The sequence below is a fragment of the Rana temporaria genome, chromosome 5 (assembly GCF_905171775.1).
Source record: "Rana temporaria chromosome 5, aRanTem1.1, whole genome shotgun sequence".
Lineage (NCBI taxonomy): Eukaryota > Metazoa > Chordata > Amphibia > Anura > Ranidae > Rana > Rana temporaria.
The window spans coordinates 287,846,573-287,870,027 of record NC_053493.1 but is presented as its reverse complement, the minus strand read 5'-3'; the positions used below and the strand labels follow the sequence as shown (position 1 = coordinate 287,870,027).

Here is a 23,455-nt window from a genome sequence, read left to right as displayed (position 1 = left end):
TATTTTTACTAATAGCGGCAGCGGGCAGAGATGGAGTCACGCAGACACGTAGATGACAGGCCGAGAGGAGGGGGGATGAGGGGGCAGAGGAGAGCTGAGAGCGGGGTTGCGTATGACGGGAGGGACGCACGCTGACCACGGTGGTCAGGAATCAGCAGCCCTGACAACCGTGGTCAGTACAGAGAGGGTGATACAGGAAGTGACAGGTTATTTTACAGTTTAGATGAGGGAATATTACAAAGCACAAGCACTGTGCTGTTTATTCTGCTTTAAGGGACCAGGAAATCTATTTTGTTTTTAGTTAACAAACACTTTAACATCACGTTCAACGATTATGGTAAACAGGACAAACAGAGAGGGTGAATCTTCCTAAAGGGGACACAAACAGAAATAAACACTTGACAGGGGTTCTACCCCCTTCCCACTCTCCCTAAAACTAAAAAAGTTCTGTCTTTAGTTACACTTTAAAGCAGGGGTAGGCAACCAGCTGTTGTGGAACTACATTTCCCATGAGGCATTGCAAGGCTGGCAGTTACAATTACTCCCAGGGGCATGATGGGACTTGTAGTTCTGCAACAGCTGGAGGGTTCCAGGTTGCCTAACCCTGCTTTAAGGAATGGAGCTCTCATTCTTGACAAGAGATCCATCACCTAACATTGCTATGGTGGGACATCTGAGCTGACCTTGCATTTTCCTGCAATAGTCATTGCCTGGTCACAGGTTCACTAACCATACAATGCAGGCAGTATCATACTGGACTGTGTGGTAACATGTGAGGCTCCTGGCTCTGGTACTTACCTTGTGGAGTTGCTCCTGGATGATGTGTTTGAGCTCAGTGACTTTCTCAGGTAAAGCCATGGTGACTGTGGAGGTGCTGAGACTTGGAGGATTCTGTTCATCTGCACAGAGCGGCAAAACTCCCGGGAAGGTGCCTGTCACAGCCTGCGTGATTTCTGTCAGGCATCAGCGGGACTACTATAGCCATGAGGACCCTGACAAGCCCCCGTGGTGACGTGTATTGTGTGCGCCGATCCTTGTACACAGAGCTCAGTCATGTTCGTGCCGGTTGTTTCGGATTGGTGTCTCCCTGCAGACAGCACCCTGCTGATGGTAAGGTTGTTGGACAGGGTGACTGCACAGGGCAGCGCCATTTCACTGTCGCTATTTGCCTTTAGTAAATCATCCCCATAGTGTCCTGTTCCCCAGCCGTCATCCTCTTCCCAATTTCTCTGCTAGCTTCTCTCCTCTTTTCAGTGACACTGTATAATGACTATACCCTCTGACCCATCGGTGTTGAATTAAAGTGATAATAAAAGTTTGTTTAAAAAAAAAATATATAACAAACATGTCATACTTACCTGCTCTGTGCAGTGTTTTTTCACAGAGCAGCACCGATCCTCCTCTTCTCGGGTCCCCCACCAGCGCTCCTGCCCCCCCCCACCCAACCAGTTACCCCTAATAGCATGCTGCTTGCTATGAGGCACTGGTGCATGCTTGCTCCCGAGCCCCATCTCTATGCGTCCATAAGACACACAGTGGTTGATTTACTAAAGGAAAATCCACTGTGCATTTGGAAGTGCAGTCACTGTAGATCTGAGGGGAAGATCTGCTGTTTTCTATGATGCAATCATATGCAAGCGAAAATGCTGTTTTTTTTCTCATTGCATGTCCCCCTCAGATTTACAGTGACTGCACTTCCAAGTGCACAGTGGAGTTGCCTTTAGTAAATAAACCAAATAGAGGCGCAGCTCGGCTCCACCCGAGAGAGAGATCCCATCACATCGCTGTATCGAGAGGGGGGCTCAGGTGAGTAATGGGGGAGCAGCACAAAGAATGCATGAAGGGAAAAACCTTCAGCCTTTACAACCACTTTAAGTGGAACTAAAGGTAAAGGGGTTGATTTACAAAAAATTGGACTCTCCAGTTTTAGTAAATCGGCCCGAAACTTTATTTTTAATTTTGGATGGAGTAAAGCTTGATACGCACAATTCCTCCTGAACCAGCCGACATTTAAACATAGTGGGGGTTATTTACTAAAGGAAAATCTACTTTGCACAACAAGTGCAAAGTGCACTTAAAATTGCACTTGCTGTAGATCCAAGGGGGACATGCAAGGAATATAAAAAACAGCATTTTAGCTTGCACATGATTGGATAATAAAATCACCAGAGCTTCCCCTCGTTTCAGATTTACAGCGACTGCACTTCCAAGTGCACTTGTAGTGCAAAGTGCATTTGCCTTTCGTAAATAACCCCCAGTGTGTACAGCTGCCTGTCTGGCTTCTGTCAAACGGTCTTGCTGAAAAAACAGCAAAGTGCACTTGAAATTGCACTTGGAAGTGCAGTCATTGTAAATCTGAAATAAGGGGTAGATCTGAAATGAGGGGAAGCTCTGCTGATTTTATTATCCAATCATGTGCAATCTAAAATGCTTTTTTTCCCTTGCATGTCCCCTTCGGATCTACAGTGACTGCACTTTCAGTGCAATTTCACTTGTATCGTAAAGTGGATTTGCCTTTAGTAAATAACCCCCAGAAAGTGAATATATTTTTACCTGTGTGAATGCAGATATTGTAAGTGTTCTGTAGCTGATTTTTATTTATTTTTTAAACTGTGATTGTGTCTGTCCCAATTTATACAACTTAATAATGTTAATATTTTTTTTAATAATATTTCAGCCTGCAGTATCAGTGGGGAATGTTGGCCAGCTGGCTATTGATTTGATTATTTCAACCTTGAATATGACAAGGGTTGGATACTTCTACACCGACTGTCTGGTACCTATGGTAGGAAACAACCCTTATGCCACCAGCGAAGACAATACAAAGGAACTGAGCACAAATGCAGAAGGTAAGTCCTGAACGGGACTGGAACATCTGATTCTTACCTGTGTGAAAAAGAAACCCCTTCACTGTGTAGTGGATGTTGGGATAAGGATGGATATCCATACAGCCTGCATGCCATCATTTTGAGGATACTAATTCTAGCATATTAGCCAGATTAGAATACGCAATCAGGATTCATTGCAGATGCCTCATATAGAGATGATCAGTAGAATTAATCTGGTTAAAAAGCAAGGGCTAGATTCAGGTAGGGGCGCGCATTGTTACAGCGGCGCAGCGTATCGTATTTACGCTACGCCGCCGTAAGTTAGAGAGGTAAGTGCTGTATTCACAAAGCACTTGCCTCCTAAGTTACGGCGGCGTAGCGTAAATGGGGCCGGCGTAAGCGCGCATAATTCGGATGAGGGTGGAGTGTTTTATGTTAATTCTTGGTGACCCGACGTGATTGACGTTTTTCCGGAACGGCGCATGCGCCGTCCGTGGAATTTCCCAGTGTGCATTGCTCCAAAGTACGCCGCAAGGACGTCATTGGTTTCGACGTGAACGTAAATTACGTCCAGCCCGATTCGCGAACGACTTGCGCAAAGGACGTAAAAAATTTGACTCGGGAACGACGTCCATACTTAACATTGCGTGCGCCTCATAGAAGCAGGAGCAACGCTACGCCGGGAAAGCCTTACGCAAACGACGTAAAAAAATTCCGCCGGGCGCACGTACGTTTGTGAATCGGCGTATCTAGGTCATTTGCATATTCTACGACGGAAGCGCCACCTAGCGGCCAGCATAAGTATGCACCCTAAGATACGACGGTGTAAGAGACTTACGCCAGTCGGATCTTAGCCTAATTCCGGCGTATCTTGCTTTCTGAATACAGAAAGAAGATACGCCGCCGCCGCAGCTTTGAATTTACGCGGCGTATCTATAGATACGCCGGCGTAATTCAATGCTGAATCTAGCCCCAAGTCTCTTCATCCGCAATTATGCATGTTCATGGACTGTGTTTTTCTCTTTTAGTGTATTCACTGCCCTCCAAGCATCTAACAGTTCTCCAGATCCGATCACCATTAATAAAGGTATATGTTCTCCAATGTTTCCAAACTGAATAAAATGTTATTCTGTCTCTTTTACACAATTTAGGACAAATAAAGTGCGTATTAAAAACTATAAAAGTCTGAAGCCTAACTTTCAGAGGTAATCCGTGAACTTACTGGCCAGTCAGTGTACCATTCTTAATGTGGGGAAACAGACAAGTCTAAGCCGTGAAGACATCATCCTAAACTGACATAGGGGGGGTTATGTACTAAAGGCAAATCCACTTTGCACTACAAGTGCAGTCGCTGTAGATCTGAGGGGGACATGCAAGGAAAATAAAAAACAGCTTTTTAGCTTCCACATGATTGGATGATAAAATCAGCAGTGCTTCTCCTCATTTCAGATCTTCCCCTCAGATTTACAGCGACTGTGCACTTGCAGTGCAAAGTGAATTTGCCTTGAGTAAATAACCCCCCCTGGGTCTAGCAAGTAAAAGCAGCGGAAGATGCTGTGTCTCGTGCGCATGTATTTTTCCCCCTCATTATGAAAACAGACTTTTATTATGGTATGTGAATCTACAATTAAACGTATCTTATTTCCCTTTTAAACTTGGAAAGAAAAAATCTAGGTGTTTCCGCCAAGCCTTAACATCCTGGATTAAAAAGTGTGGATTTTCCAAAGTGGTGCTCCTTTCAAGCAGCCATGCCTATCGACGAGATGACCAACAACTTTTTGGGTATGTAAGTGGCTGCAAGTGGAGACTGTTTCTTGTCTTCTTATCTTGCACGGATTGATGACTATAGTGGGGGTAGATTTACTAAAACTGGTGCAGCTGTCCATGATGGCCAATCGATTTCTAACTTGTTCAATTAAAGGGGTTGTAAAGGTACAATTTTTTTTTTTTTCCTAAATAGCTTCCTTCACTTACCTTATCCTTCGATATTGCTTTTAAATGTTATTTCTTCGGAGAAATCCTCACTTCCTGTTCTTCTGTCTGTAACTCCACACAGTAATGCAAGGCTTTCTCCCTGGTCTGGAGTGTCGTGCTTGCCCCCCCCCCTTTGGACTACAGGACAGTCAGGACGCTTTCTACGTTGCAGATAGAGAAAGGAGCTGTGTGTTAGTGGGCGTCCTGACTCTCCTGTAGTTTAAGGGAGGGGGCGAGCACGACACTCCACACCAGTGAGGAAGCCTCGCATTACTGCAGTGTTTCTCAATTCCAGTCCTCGGGCCCCCCCCAACAGGTCAGGTTTTCAGGATTTCCATTATTTTGCACAGGTGATTTGACCAGTTTCACTGCCTTAGTAATCACCACAGCCTTTTCATCTGAGGGAAATCCTGAAAACCTGACCTGTTGGGGGGGCCTGAGGACTGGAATTGAGAAACACTGCATTACTGTGTGGAGTTAGACAGAACTTTGGTAATAAAAATTGGAAGCTGATTGGTTACTATGCAGAGTTTCACCACAGTTTGAACTCTTTAGGTTTAGTAAATAACCCCCAGTGTTTTTAAAGCAGGAGGTCCTCTTTAACCAGAAGCAATCTGTCATTTCTAGGAGTCCATACCGATATTTAGTCACTCCAGCTTTGCAACCATCTGTCACAGATGTGATGAAAGTACTTGAATGGAAGGAAATGGAGAACATTTCTTTATATCCAGGCATTAATGATGAAGAGAAAAAGATGTCTATCCCAGGAGGAGGCTTTACCAAACAGATGTTTGAAGACTGGTAAACCAACCCTTTTTTTTTTTTTTTGCCTGCTGGTATTTAAATGTCATTTCACAAAAATAGCGTCGCTATACCGCTGGGATTGCTGCGGGAATCGGCCGCTAGCTGTGCGGTAATAACCCCCGCTAGCGGCCGATAAAGGGTTAATACCGCCCGCAATGCGCCTCTGCAGAGGCGCATTGCGGGCGGTATTGCAGCGGTTTCCCATTGTTTTAAATGTGAAGGAGCTCCTCTCACCGCTCCAAAGATGCTGCTGACAGGAGATTTTTTTTCTCTCCCACCAGCGCATCGCCTCAGTGTGAAAGCCCTCGGGCTTTCGCATTGAGTAGGCAGTGAAGGAGTTTTTCAGGCAGTATAGCAGCGCTATTTTTAGTGCTGTACCGCCTGAAAAACTCCTCAGTGTGAAAGGGGTCTAACTCTAAATTTTGAGAGTCTCCACAGTGGAAGCACATGCATTATAATGAATAGGCAGAGGGCAGGTGGACCAACCGACAGGACAATTCGGTTGGTCAGTAAGTTGAGCTTGTTTTTGTTTAACCCTGTCATCAGTGTTTTCTTTCTAATTTTGCAGAGCTTAGGTTAAATCTCCTAAGCACGTTTTTTATGAGAGAAGTTTAGCTGTAGCATTTAATGACATTTTATATGTATGCATATATCTATTGATGCATCTCATCTATTTATTGCAGCTCCTCAGAAGACATAAAAATGGCTGTTGTTTTAAAATTCTGTTCAGAAGGTGATAACATTCCTGATGCTTTTGGTCTTCTCAATCACCTCAACAAATGGCTACATCTGATAGAACTTCCAGTAAGTAACCTTTACAGATGGGATACAAAAAGCCATTCTACTTTTTATCCATCTATTTGCAAAACATTCAGATTATGGATCTCATTATTTGTTTTGTCAAACCTAATCCATTAAATCGGGGGTCAGCAACCCGTAGATTGCTGTCTGGACTTGCTGACCCTCCATTCCAGAGCATCAGAGTGAAATGCAGAGGGACTACTTGTAAAGTTGGAGCTGTAGTGCTGTATAAGACGATGCATCCTCTGTAGTGCTGAATTCTGTCCCATGCTGAGTAATACCAACTCCACCTCTTATCCTGGCTAATGGTCTCCGGAGTTGTGCCAGCAAAAGAGATCTTCAGGTCACTGTGAAGCAATGCACTGGACATAATAGCAGGGTTGTGTTGCTTTCCTCCCCCCCCCCCCCCCGCTTTAACCCCTTGGACCCCGTAGAAGCATGCAGAGGAGCCCTATTCACATTAATGGGTCATGATTGTCAGGCGGTAGCACCCACCAAGAGCAACAGGGGGCTTAAGTTCTGCTGCGGCAAGGGTCCTACTGCTGAATGCAACTAAACGCTGATTTACAAGTGCAGCAGGCACTTGTGCGCCTCTGGAAAGCAATACAAGTGTGTTTGACAGGTGGTGAGGAAGCAATATGTTGCCTCCTCACTACCTGATTTAAACCAATGATTGCTGTTCAATGCACACAATTACAACAAAGTAGTTAAAAAAATAAATGAAAATAAAATAATGCACTGTCACTGTACTTATGACAATGGCTGGGAAGGAGTTAACATCAGGGGCAATCAAAGGGTTAACTGTGTGCCTAGCCTGTGCTTTCTCACTGTGGAACACAGGATCAATGCCTTCCCTAATGACAGAACAGAAATCTGCCTTGTTTACATAGGCAGATCGCTGCTCTGGCTCTCTGCCTAATGATCGGCGGGTGCTAGGCAGACATCGAGTATCCGCCATACCTGCACATCAGCGCCCGCTGTGTCTAATCGCAGCGGGGGTGGCACACATGCGCGCCCCAGACCCGGACATGCAAGATCACGTGGCGCTGTGTATATATACAGTCAGTAAACAGGTAACAAAAAAAATGTGAGGGCCCCCACCTCTGCATATATGCACGTATAAACACATGCAATGGGGGCGCATGAAAACGTTGATTGTGGTACATGTTACATATCGTTGTGCATGCTCAAGTGAGAGTTATAATTCTAGCACCAGACCTCCTCCGTAACTCTAAACTGACAGGCCTTTTAAAGTGTTGTCTATGGAAAATATAGGGTACTGAGGTTTGCCATTTCAGCGGCGCACACAAATTTAAGGTTTGACATGTTGGGCATCTATTTATAACCTCATCATTTATATTTTACTATAAAGTTTGCATTTTTACTAGACCTTTGCGGTAATATCATGTGACATAAAAAATTGGAACTACCACTATTTTTATTCTCTAGGGCAGGGGTAGGCAACCTTAAAAAAAAAAAAGCGAAGATTTACCTAAATAACATAGGAGACGTCAAAAATCACCCAACAGTGTCGCCTCCTCACACTGGATTTAAACCTCTAATTGCTGTACTACCATGTCGTAATCACATGCATTGCATGGCAATCGTGGGTTTAAATCAGGTAGGGAGGAGGCAACATATGGCTTCCTCACCACCTGTCAAACACACTCGTATCGCTTTCCAGAGGCGCAGGAGTGTCTGTTGCACTTATAAATTAGCCCTTGGTTGCATTCAGCAGTAGGACCCTTATGGCTCGTACACACACGATCCGAATATCGTACGAAAAATGTCATCCGAGGAAGAATCGTACGATAATCGGATCGTTAATACAGAGCTTTCGAGAGCCGATCATGACAGTTCATCCGATATTATTTTATCGAACATGCACGAAAAAATGTTCTAGTACGGTGCCAGATCGTACGATTTTCGTTTAGTCAGTACAGTTGTCGTCCGAAAATACAATACAATACAAATACATTACAACATATGACATCACTTCCCTTTTTTTTTTTTTTTTCTGTGGTACGAGAATTTTCGTGACTTTAATAACCTATTTAATTTCTACTTGCAAATATTAAGCGAAAAAAGTCATACGATCTGTCGTACGATATTCGGATTGTGTGTACGGGGCATAAGGTGTACACATGCCGCAGCAGAAATTAAGCCCCCTTTTGCTTTTGGTGGGTGCTACTGCCTGGCAATCATGACCCATTCAAGTAAATGGGGCCCCTCTGCAAGTGCCCCACAACTGCATGCTTCTGCTGGGGTCCAAGGGGTAAAATCAGGGGGGCAGTAAGCAACACAATGCTGCTATTCCAAGTGTATTGCTTGACACTGACCTGAAGATCTCCTCTTTCCTGCTGCTGGCACCACTCTGGAGGCTGCTAGCCAGGTTAAGAGGTGGAGTTGGTACCGCATGGTACAGGAGTCGGCACTACAGAGGAGGCATCGGCTTTTACAGCTCCAACTTTACAAGAAGTCCCTCTGCATTGCACTTTGATGCTGTGGAATGGAGGGTCAGCAAGCCCAGACAGTGATCTACCAGTCACCTGTCTGTAATCTACTGGTAGATCACAATCTACAGGTTGCTGATCACGCTCTAGGGTATTTGCTTTCAGAAAATACATGTTTGGGGGTTTTGTGTAATCTTCAGGGCTAAAATAATGTTTTAAACATGTGCAAAAGATGCAAAAATGGTTCTGGCATCAAAAAGGTTCATAACGACCAGGTTTGGCAGAACAGACATAGTTTGTCTATACAAATTGCTTGCAATAAGACAATTTTGTAAAGTAAATGGTGGACATTCATCACATTTAGTGGTAGTGAAGAAGTTGGTGTGAATAGCTTCCCTTTTTTTTTTTTTTTTTTCTTTTTTAATACATCATCCTTGTTGGAAGATATAGTTTTTTTTTATTTGACACTGTTAGCAAAGTACCATAATAAACAAGCACTTGTAATGGTGTTTAGACTCTAATGCCAACTAACAGAAGTGAATTGTTTGTTTGCAGAAGGACAGTGTCACCTCTAACTGGAAGATGCCAAGTTCCTGGAGATTACTGTTTGGTAGCGGCCTGCCTCCTGCTCTCTTCTGATGTGCCCTCTGGAGTTATGTTTCTATTCAATAAGCACTTTCAAGATGCAGCACATTTTTTATTGAAACTTTCAGCTTTTTTTTGTTTTCTGTACAAAATAAACACATTTTCATGCTATCCCTGCTGAACTTTCATTTCCAATGGTATCCAGCTTTGGATTCTTATGAATTATTTATCACAACTAGACTCGAACAAGTGGGATGAAATGCCCAAATCCCCTTCTGTGCTTAAAATGTAATTTATTTTTAATATTTGCTTTTAAATGATAACTAAACCCAAGACCAACAATGCAATATTGTGCAGCTTACAGTCTTTAGATGTGGTGGCTGCATCACTGATTTTTTTTTTTTTATATATATTCCAAGCATTTTCAGCAAATATCTGTTGGCCTAGGTTCACACTTTGCATGTCATGAATGCATGCAAAATAGCACACTTTCCCAACATGCACAGAAATGTGCTGCCCTTCAGCCTCTCTTTTATAATACGCGCGTCCTGATGCGCAGCGCCATGTGGTTTTCTGCGTTCTTCGCATGTAGGGCAGCCCTTACCTGTAGGTGTAAACCTAGCCTTAACCTTGTCAAAAATGCAGTTCCCTTGTCACTTTCTGTGAGTTGCACCAAAGAATATCTTTCATCCTAGCTATCTTCTGTAGACCACCAGTTGCCCTGAATGTGACGGAGAGCTACAAACATGTTTGGGGTGCATATCAGTAGAGCAGTGTTTCTCAACTCCAGTCCTCAATGTGCCCCAACAGGTCATGTTTTCAGGCTTTCCATTATTTTGCACATGTGATTTGATCAGTTTCACTGCCTTAGGCTGGGTTCACACTACTACACTACTTTCATCCTACTTTGCTCTGCTACATTGGTCCTACATTTATCCTACATTGGTCCTACATCCATCCTACTTTCATGAACAGGATACTACTTTGGTCCGACTTCAATGATATTCAATGGGCTGAAGTAGGATCAATGTAGGACCAAAAGTAGTACAGGGAGCATTTTCAAAGTCGGACCGACTTGTGTAGGACCAGTTAAGACAGCTCTCATAGGGAAACATTGATTTTCACACATCATGCTACATGAGGCTCCCAATGTAGGACCGTTTGTAGGACAAGTGTGAACCCAGCCTCAGTAATTACCATAACAGTTTCATCTGAGGGAAATCCTGAAAACATGACCTGTTGGTGTGCCTTGAGGACTGGAGTTGAGAAACACTGGCCTAGAGTGACAACCATATTCAATTGAATATATGAAAAGTTTTGTTTAGGGTTTAGATAAGCAGGGTTTGTTGAATAAGACTTTGCTGTGTATTTCAACATGCAGAAGACAGCTGCTCCATTTATAAGATCAATCATAGTGCTGTTGGAGCATCTACATATGTGATACAGGACAAAAAAAAAAAAACACAGTATACACAGCTTGTATACCATGGCAGACAGGTATGTGAACCTGTGGTTTTCTGCAGTAATTTGCCATAAAATGTGAACTGATATTCATCCCAGTCACTGGATGAAAAAGTAAGTGAACCTATAGACTAATTACTTCAACAAAAGCCAATTGGAGTCAGTAGTTTGCACACCTTGAGTCCAATTATGTGTTTGGAGATGTGATTTAGAGCGATGTTGATTGAGAAGACACTCAAACGTTTTAAGATTGCTGTTCATAAGAAGCATCAGCTTTTGTGAACCATGCTGGAAAGGGATACAAAGCAATCTCAGTGTTTTGAGATGCACTAGTCAACAGTTAGACAAATTTGTCTATAAATGGAGACAGTTTAGCTCTGTGGCTACTCTTGCAAGAAGTAGGAGCCCAGCCAAAATGACTTCCAAGGCATAATGCAGAATCTTCACGGAGGGCAAGGAGAGCTCACAGGTAACAACTAAAGGCTAGAAGGCATCATTGGCACTGGCAGCCATCCCTGTTCATGAGTCTACCATACATATGTCTTTGAACAGGCAGAGTGTCGCTGCTCTCCTAAAAAAAACACTGCCGCTTGCCTGAAGTTTACCAAAAAAAGCACCTTGACAAACTGCAGTGCTACTGGGAAAATGTTTTGTGGACTGATGAAACAAAAGTTGAATTGTCGGGGGGGGGGGGGGGGTATAGGTGTACGTGTTTCAGGGCACCGCCCCTTTGTTAATGTCTTCATTTCCTGACTACCTATCACATTTTTTGTAGGGCATGGAGCACCAGGACAGTAGAAACGCCCACAAAATAACCACATTTTAGAATGTTAACATCCCATGAAACTTGTAAGAGGCACGCAGAGTCTTTTGAGGACTTCATTTTTTGCCACAAGATTTTTGGAATATGCAGAAAGAAATTTAAATGATTTTTTTCCACACAAAGTTGTCAATTGAATAAGATAATTCTTACAGCATAGGCATACCTAGAAATACACTCCAGAACATTCTTCTACTCCTCCTGGATATGGGGATACAACATGTACAAGACCTTTTCAGTGTCTGGGCTAATTATATACCAGATATTGTATCCCAACCAACTGTATTAAAACTAATCCAAGCTAGTATATACTGGTACATGGCTATCCCTAGGAATGTCATGTTCTTTTACCAGGAAGTATAGGAGGCTGAAAGGAAGAACAAAAGTTTGTGTGGTTCCAGGACTGCAGTTGGCCGCAGGGAATACTTGGAACTGGCACTTGCAGGAACATAGACAGACATGCAGATGGGACAGTTCAAGCCGCATGCAGAGAATTTGTACAGTCAACAGGTAAAAATGTGGTCAATAAACAGCCCAGGCAGTAGGCAGAGGCAACATTGCAATGGTGTAGCAGTGGTCAGAAACATTGTTGCTCGCTGCATTGGTCCAGTGACACTGGGACTAGTGTGGCAGCAAACAGGAACATTGTTGACATATACTGGTCAGGTGACACTGGGACTAGTGTGCCAACAAGAGGGACACCGCTACTAGCTTACACTGGTGTAGTGACGATCAGGGACACTTTTATGACAGCGATTAGGGAGAATATGACTTGTGTGACCGTGATTAGGGACACCGTGAGTGGATATCAATGATTGGGGACACTGACTCGCAGCACTGGTCTGGTGACATTGTACTGCTGTGGCAGTGATCAAAGATAATGCCTAGTGACACTGACATACAGTGATGCCACTGCACATCATCAGTGGTACTATATTACCATAATGTGTAAAAAAAAAAAAAATTACTATCCCCCCCCCCCCCCCCCCCCCCATTATATCCAGACACCAGAGTATTGTTCATAGTAACGCTGCACTACTCTAGGGAAATTTTGGTATTTGTTTTGCATTATGATTCCGTATACAGCCATGATGGCTGTATAATCAATTTCTGACAGTTCTCAGCTGCATTCCCGCAGTCATTGAGAACACCATGATTGGCTACAGCTATCACGTGGTACAGGGATAATCTGTGCTTGGCCATGTGATCACTGTGGCCAATTACAGTAGTTCTGAATGGCAGCCTTCTTTACTACTGGACATATGATCACTACGATTGGTCACAGCAATCACATAGTACCAAGGCAGAGCACTGCGGCTTGGTACTCGGATCAGTGAGCCATTGTGTCTGGTGGACAAAATGATCACAGGATCATGTTGATGAACATCCCCTGGGGCATGGATCTGGGAGAATATACAGGTACATCACCCGGATCGACACTTGTTCTGCCCAGCCATTTATATGAAATGGGCAGGCAGGAAGTGGTTAAGCACATTGTGTGTTGTATAATGTGACTTAGACGAGGATCAGATCACATTTTATGGCAAATTGCTACAGAAAACCAGTTTATTCAAATACTTTTTCTTGCCACTCTAAGTTACATAACTTTGCTGTGAAGTTGTTTAGTTAGAATGTGGTATGATTACAGAGGTGTAAAACCTGGATTCTTTGTATGCCGATTGATGTAATCAGTTTATTGGCAGTGGTTAGAGCAAATCCTGTGACTATAAAAAGTTTGTATGGTAGACGCTAACCAGACAGGATAAGTCTTTTATTAGACATATTAATAAAGTGAATTCTGATTGGCTATTAAGGGTAACAGCACTTTAATACTCTATTTTGAACATGTACACAAACCACTTACAGCTATACACACCCATGGGAGAATGCCATGTAACCATCAAATCTACCTGACCCAGTAAGGGGAATGTAAATAAAACATACAACTGTGGTTTTTGGCCAATAGACTTTTCTTCAAGGACTGTTAAACATCTACGAAAAATAAAATAAAAAATGGTCTAATGTGGTGGCTTTGTAAATTAATAACTGAGACACAGTATGTTTTTTTATTCAAATTCATTTTCAGCCAGTGTTCTCCTTTATTGCTTTTTTAGGTCATAAAATGTTTAGTATTTTTTATTCGCCATTTCTCTGGCAAAACCAAAGAATCTAAGGTGTTAAAAAGCAGTTGCTGGAAAGTTTGTATACAGGATTTTAATTATCTCGGGGACGATGCTACTGAGAAATCCCCATTTATGCTCAACTGATGTGAACATTATACTGCTCTAAAGGCCAAGAGGTATGAAATGCTGGAACATGATTTGATTTATTGGTGATAATATAAAACTGCCCCAGAAGCAGTTAGAATATATACAAAAATGTTCTACTTGACAGGATTGTGTTTAAAGCGGGAGTTCACCCTAAAAAAAAACAAAAAACCTTTAAGATTAGATTCATGCTCATTTTGTCAAGGGGAATCGGGTAGTTTTTTTTAAAAAGAAGCAGTACTTACCGCTTTAGAGAGCGATCTTCTCCACTGCTTCCGGGTATGGTCTTCGGGTCTGGGCGTTCCTTCTTGATTGACAGTCTGACGGTCGCATCCATCGCGAGTAGCCGAACGTCGGTGCGGCTCTATACGGCGCCTGCGCAAAGACGTTCGGCTACTTTTGGAAAATCGTGACACGATAGATGCGACTGTCGGAAGACTGTCAATCAAGTAGGAACGCCCAGTCCCGCAGCCCATAACCGGAAGCGGCGGAGAAGATGTATCTCTAAAACGGTAAGTACGGCTTCGATTTAAAAAAAACTACCCGATTACCCTTGACAAAATGAGCATCAATCTAAGGTTAAAAATTGTCATTTCCGGGTGAACCTCCACTTTAAGGCTGGGTTCACACCATCCCGCAGCAGGGGTCCTGTGCGTCCTGGTTCAGCCCAAATTTGTGGCTGAATTTGGGGCCTGAAACATGACCAAAAAGACACACAGGGCTCCTGTGCAATTCACAACGGAGCCGCTGCGGAGATGTGAGAGCCGGTCAAAATCTCCTGCTATTGCCAATTGTATGCAGTGAACACACACACCTCCAAGAAGACCACTGCCTTGCTAAAGAAGCTGAAGGTAAAAGGTGATGGACTGGCCAAGCATGTCTCCAGACGTAAACCCTATTGAGCATCTCTGGGGCATCCTCAAAACGAAAGTTGGAGGAGCGCAATGTCTCTAACATCCACCAGCTCCGTGATGTCTTCATGGAGGCGTGGCAACCTGTGAAGCTCTGGTGAACTCCATGCCTAAGAGGGTTAAGGCAGTCCTGGAAAATAATGGTGGCCACACAAAATAGACACTTTGGACATTTTCACTTAGGGGTGTACTCACTTTTGTTGCCAGTGGTTTAGACATTAATGGATGTGTGTCAAGTTATTTTGAGGGGACAGCAAATTTACACTGTTATACAAGCTGCTCACTCACTACTTTACATTGTAGAAAAGTGTCATTTCTTCAGTGTTGTCACAGAGATATAATAAAATATTTACATTATTGTGAGGAGTGTACTCACACCGTGGTCAGTTTACAGAGGGGTGGGGAGAAATTGTCAGGGTCAGACAAGTGTCACAGGGGGCCAAAGGACACAGGACAAGCACTGTCATAACATGCTTTAAAAGGACAGCACACAAATTTTACATGTGGTATCCTTTGCAATGAAAATATGCACCTTTGATGGAACAGTCAATGGAAAAGAACACTAAGCTATTTGTCTTATTTTAAAGTCTGAACATGTATGATTTTTGCCATGTCTTTTGGGGAGAGGTAATACCCATATCAACTGTCTGTTTTGTAAACTGTATTAATAATTTAGCTTAAAGGGTTTGTAAAGGAATTTTTTTATCTTAATAGCTTCCTTTACCTTAATGCAGTGCTGTTTTCATGTCCTCATTGTTTGTTTTTGCTCTCAAGTTGCTGTAATTCTTCTCTGATCTCCACACTTCCTGGTTGTCTGTTTCCTGATAACCACAGTACTGGGAGCTTTCTCTCTGTGGTCACTAATCAAAGAGGTGTGATTACTGTGCGTCTAAAACCCCTCAGCACCAGTTTCGTTTTCCAAACCATCACTGCCCTGTATTGGCTCTGTACATCACAGAAGCAGGAAACATGCAAACACGAAACTAGAAACTGCAGGTAAATTATGATTGATTTTTATCTATTTTTAATCATTTTTTAAAAGGAATCAGTTAACTAGTATGTCTATACCCTGTAAACAGTAATTTCAGCAAAAAAAAAAAAAAAATCCCCTTTACAACTCATTTAAGTGATGCCCTAAGCATTAACATGATTTTGTTTTTTATTGGACTTTAACATCATATTGTAAAAATGCAATAACCCATTGCAACCATTATTACTACAGTTAAATTGGTAGTAAAGGTTTTAAAAAAAGAAAAATTATAAATGTTGTAGCAAGCAATCAACTCCCAGAAAGAGGGGCAGGACCCCTATGCACTGTGATGTACTCCAAGAAATGGATTTTACAAGCAAGTACAGAAATTCAGTTTTCTTTATTGTACATCACAGGACACAGAGCAGGCTATAATCATGACTACCTGGGATGTCCCCAAAGCAATGCACATGAGGGGGAAGGAGACAAAAAGCCACTGTTACACCCAAGGAATCTATTCCGCAGTCAGCAAGAAAATCCCCCTGGCTGGAGTGAGGCCACCACTGACCGCACAGACTTCATGGTTCCGAGGATAGTAGTCGTAGTCATGCTGTGTCTGCTTCTCCAAATAGGCCAGAAGTGACTGGTGCATCTGAGCTTCTACATCTGTCTGGTCATCAACTTGGGCTCATCTCACGAAGCATGTGCTCTTTTCATATTACACGTCTGAGGTTTACAACCACTTTAAGTCATTGGACCCGAAACAATTAACAATCTCAATCTCAAAGCGAGTGTAAAGTCAAGAAGTCCTCATCTGCATACTAGGTCCACAGATGGATCGAAATTCAACAGGGAACCCACTGAATTTCGATCCACGTGTGGGCACCGACGATCAACTTCTGATGCCGATGATCAATTTATTCTGACAGCGGAGAGTCCCTACTGTCAGAATACAACTCAGCAGGGATGATTATTCTATCCACTTCCATTGTGTGGATTGAGAAAGCTTTCTTTTGGGGGCTAAAAAAAAAAAAAAAAAACACAATCTTGGCCAGCCTAAGATCAGTACAAATTCTAGGTACCCAGCACTTTTATACTTTAGTGACTGTAACCCATATCATCAGAGTTAAGAAACCTTTTCTACAGAGCAGCAATATATCCATTTATCACAAAAAGAACAAAAATAAATAAATCACAGTAACATTTTAAAAAAATATTTAATGCTGCCAAAAAGTATAAAAATACAATGTAAATGGCAGAATGATACAAAGTACTTTTCTACTGTATCTTACATAGATTCTAGAACACATGCATTATAAAACACCCAACGATACTTGAAGTGAACTTGGTCTGCAAAGTTTCATGCTGGTGATGTCCTTCACCCCCTGGCTGGAGACGTTTACGCGGTAAACAGATAACACAATGAGGTCAGCACATTAATGAACCTCACATATTTCTCCTGAAGAGGGTTTCATGTCTTGCTTTGCATGTCAATGGACTCTCAGTGTAACTGCTGTAGAATAGTCACAAGCTGCACAGGTTTAGGTATCGAGGAGCCTCGGCCTATGACACAATGCAAAACAAAAATCACCAATTCAGTAACAAAATAAAAGTTTGGAACAACAAACACCCTCAACCCACAATTTTTTTTTATTCCACACAGGTAAGAAATTGAACTTATTTCTAGGACACCCCTATATAAAACAGTCCTATACCAACAGCTGTAGCTTGTAGTTTTCTCCACACAAAATATTCTCTCATTACTGTAGAATACATTTTTCCTAGACAACAAAAAATGCTACCAGGTAGTCATATTTCCCCCCCCAATAAACAATGCAATGGCAAACCTCTCTCCTCATCCTACAAGTAACTTGGTTGCTATGGATTATTGCACTTCATTGACTTATCCCCACAGGTGTAAAAATTCTGGTGTCCAAATCATTATTTTCAGAGTTTAGTTTAAAAAAAAAAAAAAAAACTCCTTGCCATATGCCAAACTAAATACAAGGGTTTTAGCTTGCTTCCATTTCTAGGACCCCCCAAAAAAAGGGGGGGGGGACGGGACTGGACATGTATTCAAGGACTAACACAGAATAGTGACATGTGGACATTATCATTAGCTAGGACCACATAATTAAACCGGTTGCGCACCTGAAGCTCCTAGTTGCTCTTCAAGTTGCCCTTGAAATAAAGCAGATAGGCTGTACCTTGGTGTCCCTGGGTTTCTAAAAGCTGTAAATAAAATGAATCACCTCCATAAGAGTAAAATAAGCTTCTTGAACAAAATAAAAAAAAAATCATTCAACTCATACAAATATTATATATTTGTTTATTTGAAGACTGATCTACGCCTTTATTTTAATATTCTCAATTTATCTCTGCCCAGGAATCTTATACATTACAGGTTGTTGTAACTACGCCTTTTTTTAATAAATGGCTCCCTTTGATGTAGGTTACAGAGCCTAATGTAGCAATTAATTTTGCAGCACTGCATGGTTCTATAAGCTATTGTTTCATTTACAAGAGAGAGTGCCATTTTTTTCATCAGTGATCACATGCTACTTCAGAAAATAAAATAGCTTAATTTTAATAAAACTATCCATTTGGCTTCCATCTTTGGGTAGGGATTAAAGTAAGACTAACTATATTAAAAAAACAGCAGATTTATTCGTTGGACAAACATAGTACTGCATTAAGATTGTAGCATTGCATATATAGAAAAACTGAAAAAAAAAAAAAAAAGAATCAGTTAAATAACTTCTTAAAAATTCATGTGTAGCCACAACCTTAGTCTCAGGGCCAAACTATGCTGAGAGCTTGATCTTAGATCATGTTAATGCACACATAGCATTAAGACAGCCTGGTTAGTTTGAATAGGCTCTCAACATACCTGCAATGTGTTTGGCAAGTCAACACACTCAGATCACTTACATCTGTGCATTGTGATGTGCTATAATGCAAGGTACATTTGTTTTTGCTTTAGGGTATGGGTAACTGCAAGTAGGGCATTATCGGAAACGCAAAGGGGTCAGTCTTATTGAAAAAGTTTGACTTTAGCAGACATCTCAGTTTACCAATATAAAAAACTAGTACTGAGGAAATATGAAGGGTGGCATTGCCCCTAGCAATTGAGAAGTCCTTGTCTGCAGGTTGGGCACTGTCCATGTCACAGATTTAATAAAGTACTACTAGGGCTCTCAAACGATTCAGCTGAATTCGGTGCAATCTCATCCTCAATTTAGATCTGCATTTGCCATGGTGTTGCACACCTGATCAGCTACGACACTGGCCAAATGAGGGCTTGAAAGTTCTGTCAAGGGCTTATCTCTAAAATTAATGGGTTTAGTCCCACTTGAAGATAGAAAAGGTCCACGAAACTGGACTCTCATTAAGAAAAGAACCTTGCCTGAACAATCCTTATGCAAGATAAATTTTCTTGGGAGTGCGATAAGATTATTACCATGTGTGGGTGTCATTCATTAAAAGACTTTAAAAAAAAAAACAATTCTCTTTAAAGCTGAGCCAAGGTAAAACTCAAAAAAAAGTCTTGCACTGCAGGGGTAAACTGCTCATTTAGTCTAGGGCAGGGGTCTCCAAACTTTCTAAGTAAAGGGCCCGTTTACTGTCCTTCAGACTTTAAAGGGGGCTGGACTGTGGCCATTGGGATTAGTAAATTTCCCAGCATCAGTGGGGAAAAATAATGCCCCATCATTTGTTTCATTGGAAGCAATTGTGCCCCATTGTTGATTGTACCCCATCATTGGTGTTTGGCTCCATTGATGGCGTCGTGGGAGGACTGTGCCCCATCATTGGTCTAATTGGGAGAAATTGTACCCCTTCATTAGTTGGGGGGGCATAAAGCCCCACTGTTGGTACCAGTGGATTTAATAGTGCCCCAAGGGCCCGATAAAAGCATGCAAAGGACCGCAGTTTGGAGACAACTGGTCTACGGGATGGGAGGAGCACATTTACTTACCTGATCCTCTGCTTCACAACAACCAGTTCACTACCTCTGCAGTAGACTGACCCTCGGTGTCCTCATGTCTACTGCAGGGCTATAATCTCTGCATCAGATTTGATGTCAAATGACTTTAGACCACTGGGGTGCAGGTGAGAAGACGCTGCAGTGGACCAGTCCAGCAGTGCAGGAGCAGAGGATCAGGTTAGTTATTCAGTCTCCTAGGCTTAAAATGAGCAGTTAAGGGAGGATTTGTAGTTTCCCCTAAGTTCAGCTTTAATTATTCTGCACCAAACCAGGAGAAAATGAAGGCGTAGAATCTAGTTGCTATGAGCAAATACAATATTTCTTTCTCTGGACACATTAAAAAAGAACCTGTGAGGGGCAGATAGAAAAAAAAGTTTTCATTAATGGGGCAAAAAAGAAACCATTATTAGAACATTACTACTTTATTATGCAAGTCATAACTTAAATGTAACCAAAACTAAAAAACAAAAAATAAAAAATGTTTTCCCCTTCGAAGAATTTTAATATAACGTAGTTAATCACTGCTCTAATAATACCCGAACAAAAGACACAGACAGGTCATGTGCTTGTAAGTAATTTATTTTTAACTGAATACAAAAAAAGTGATAAAGTAAAACATGGACTAAATGTTCCGTACTTAACAGAGTGGAAGACTTGTGGGTATATTGCCAGGTAACAAGATTCAAAGTTCATGAATGTCAAATGCCCTTTTATCGAGGTGCCAAGCATACTTGGGATTAGTTGGGTACTTATTAGACATTGGTTCCTCTTTTTTAACCTGTCTTGAATTTGGTCAGTCTGTCAGCCTTCCAGCTGCAAGTTCTAATATATCACCACAACCATGATGAATGAAAAAACGGGAGCCCCCAGGAATCAATTGCTAAGTATTTACACTGTAAACTTCTTTAAATGGGAACAAAAGATTTAAATGCACCATTTACAAATTGAGTTTTAAATCTAGTAGCGACCAACAAAAAAAAAAAAAAACAACAAGGATCATTTGGTACAGAGGAATAAAGTGGGTGACCATAAGGAGAATTCATCTTCTAAAGTGCACCAGGCACAAAGTAAATGGCTACTTGAATTGTTAAGGAGATCTCTGCTAGGAAGATCAGAATTATGGTAAAGTCAAGCTCCTTCAGCAGAGAACATGGGGCCATGGTCTCTGGATTTGGACACCACAATATCGGTCTTAGAATCCAGGAGCAGAAGCCAAGTATTTCATGACTTTGGATACTTTTTCTAAGGAAGCAAGGTGGTTAAGTTCAAGCAGAGTTGTGTTTTGGCTATAGGCCCACTTTAAGGAACTGCTTCAGAACAAAATGCAACAATTATATTTTACGTTGTCTATGTACGCTTCTTCCAAAAAGGCATGACATTTTTCATTTCAGTAATTGTAATTAACTAAAATCAGTTTTGTGCCAAGTTGATGCAATCAAAAAAAAAAAAAAAAAAAAGGTAAAATAAGCTTTCAATGGAAGCATTAGCTTTCTCCGGAGCAATCTTTAGGTGGGCATCACCAGTACAGAAATGGAATTACAAATCAATCTTTTTAAAAGATAAATACTTCCTACATAGGTATTTTAGCTATCTTTTCAGTTGTTTTGTTGTAGCTGCAAACAGGCTGTTAAACAAAAAAATACAAAATATAAATTTTGGCAAGATGTACCTAGGATAGGCAGTATGTTAAATAATGACAGATCATGAACTTCCCACACCATCACGATACAAGCCTTCGTACTGGGAAAGAGCGATCAACAATCTATCTGTGCATCACGAAAGTAAAACATATTCCAGCATGGTTTTTAAATTCAAGACTACATGGAATACAGTTAACCAGTTGTGTGTGTATTCATTCATAACCCCATCAACTTCAAAAAGGAGCTCTCTCAGGGAATACTACAATATAGGTGCCCTATATGCCTCAGAGAAAACTCAGAAATGGCCCCCCAAGAATTACACTACTTCTAAAGTAGAATCCATTTTACCCAACTGGCCCATAACCAATGAAACTTAATCAAGAAAACCCTCTTAGGGCATGTCAGTTTTTCATAGGATAGTGTAGAATGCATCCCTTTCAGCCATTCCCCAACTAGGCAGGAACCAAGAGTCAATTTCTAGCAATTTGTTTTCTGGTTGGCCATACACTGCTCAAAGCTCGACTGGTTGGTGACACTGTCAGCACTAGGGAAACAGCTCCCGAATCCAGTGGCCAGCAGATGACATTCCTCTCTCCACTCCACTTAGAGTGGGTGCAGGAACTGAAGAATCGCTCTCAAAGTTCAATCGTATATATGGCCAGCTTAATGTTTTATTCATTGCATCAGTGTTGAATTGATTCATATATTCCAGTATACAAGTAGTAGGCTTGTTTTTCAGACTATACTACAATATTGCATTCAGATTTTGGATTCTCTGTTCTAGTAAATAAATAAGCATGGGGCATCGCCAAAGGAGGTGCAGCAAGTTCCCCTGACCATACTTTGCAGTCAAGAGTCACTACATAGTCACTAGTTGTGTAGCAAGTCCTTTGGAGGACGAACAATTATATCACTCAATAAGAACGTGCCAGCTGCACCTTAGTAGCCATCTGCAGGACCTTCTCCCACCGGTCTTCTGAAATGTCAACCGGATTACCCTCTTAACAGCCTGTACTCTGCTAGGGGGAAACTCTTTAAGCAGCTTGTCTCCCTAATCAGATTTTAAAATTATATTTTATGTACAATCTTTATCTAAACTGACCACATAATGTATAGGTCATCGTCAATGTGTGAAATTGGGCATTGTATAGAATGCCTAGCAAATCTACAAAGTGATAAAAAAAAAAGTATGAAACCCTTATTTCACACATTCCCTAGGCATTCCCTGCAATGCCAAAAAGCAAAAAAAAAAAAAAAAAAAAAAAAAAAAAAAAAAGTAGAAAATACTAGCCTGTTGCAACAAGTAGGTCAATCCGGGTCTTTTTCAGTAAGAAAGTCCTGTACTTTATTTTGTATTTCTTCTTTCATTTTCAGAAATGTCTGTTGTATAATAAAGGCCTTATCAATTCATGACTCTTTATACTTTGCATAGATGGCACTTGTTTTGAATAATGTCTATGTATTCTATACATAGAATGACTAGAGAAAGTATAAAGCATATTAAAATAACAGACACTCCATGTTTTGCCTAAAGACATATACATGCTATAGATTGCCTAGGCATTCTATGCAATGCTTGCTTTTCACACATTGCTGGTAACGGATACAATATGGAGGAGCTCTTCTTTAATTAGCACATAGACAGAGGATTATTTGCTGGTATTGTCTATTTTAAAGAGAAGCTTGGCTTATGTATCATTCTTCATGTTAAACACTGAAGCAACCCCTCAGCTAGTTTTAAATCACAAAAACAAGTTAAGTGGCATTCAATGCTGTTCAAATTCTCTTACAAACAGCAAAGCAATACAAAAAAATACAAAAAAATAAAAACACACGCCGCAAACAAACATACTGACTAACTAAAGCCATTAAAGTGGTTGTAAAACCTCCCCTATACCCAGTGAAGTGAAGTGAATAGCCTCAGATGATTCACAGAGAGAAGACACGTCTCCCTAC

At 41.4% G+C, this 23,455-nt stretch overlaps 3 protein-coding genes across 4 annotated transcripts in view; 1 reads left to right on the top strand and 2 right to left on the bottom strand.

The window, feature by feature from the left end:
• The window catches only part of CEP76 (centrosomal protein 76), a 34,837-nt gene extending 33,872 nt beyond the window's left edge, over positions 1 to 965 (bottom strand). The window contains exon 1 of the mRNA XM_040353929.1: positions 799 to 965. Within this exon, the coding sequence (XP_040209863.1) occupies positions 799 to 858 (60 nt within the window). The 5' untranslated portion in view covers positions 859 to 965. The remainder of the gene's footprint in view (positions 1 to 798) is intronic.
• A 34-nt stretch (positions 966 to 999) lies between these two features.
• PSMG2 (proteasome assembly chaperone 2) lies at positions 1,000 to 9,616 on the top strand. The gene is made up of 7 exons (XM_040353930.1): positions 1,000 to 1,110; positions 2,678 to 2,849; positions 3,857 to 3,915; positions 4,492 to 4,610; positions 5,430 to 5,603; positions 6,290 to 6,410; positions 9,416 to 9,616. The coding sequence occupies exons 1-7, from the start codon at positions 1,054 to 1,056 to the stop codon at positions 9,497 to 9,499; spliced, it is 786 nt and encodes a 261-aa protein (XP_040209864.1). The 5' UTR covers positions 1,000 to 1,053; the 3' UTR covers positions 9,500 to 9,616.
• A 7,456-nt stretch (positions 9,617 to 17,072) lies between these two features.
• PTPN2 (protein tyrosine phosphatase non-receptor type 2) overlaps positions 17,073 to 23,455 on the bottom strand; it is a 93,919-nt gene continuing 87,536 nt past the window's right edge. The window contains exons 10-11 of one of the 2 annotated variants that reach the window (XR_005749485.1): positions 18,026 to 18,106; positions 17,073 to 17,437 (exon numbers count right to left, since the gene is read on the bottom strand). Coding sequence is in view for 1 of the 2 variants with exons in the window: in XM_040353927.1 (XP_040209861.1) it covers positions 17,416 to 17,437 (22 nt within the window). In the remaining variant the exon portion in view is untranslated. The remainder of the gene's footprint in view (positions 17,438 to 18,025; positions 18,107 to 23,455) is intronic. The other variant, XM_040353927.1, reaches the window with a different exon arrangement.

Excerpts from the sequence above, each read along its gene's own strand:
- PSMG2 (XM_040353930.1), top strand. The coding sequence starts at position 1,054 with ATGTTCGTGCCGGTTGTTTCGGATTGGTGTCTCCCTGCAGACAGCACC. Across the intron at positions 1,111-2,677 it reads CAGACAGCACCCTGCTGATG|CCTGCAGTATCAGTGGGGAA; the intron begins GTAAGGTTGTTG and ends ATAATATTTCAG. Across the intron at positions 4,611-5,429 it reads GATGACCAACAACTTTTTGG|GAGTCCATACCGATATTTAG; the intron begins GTATGTAAGTGG and ends TGTCATTTCTAG.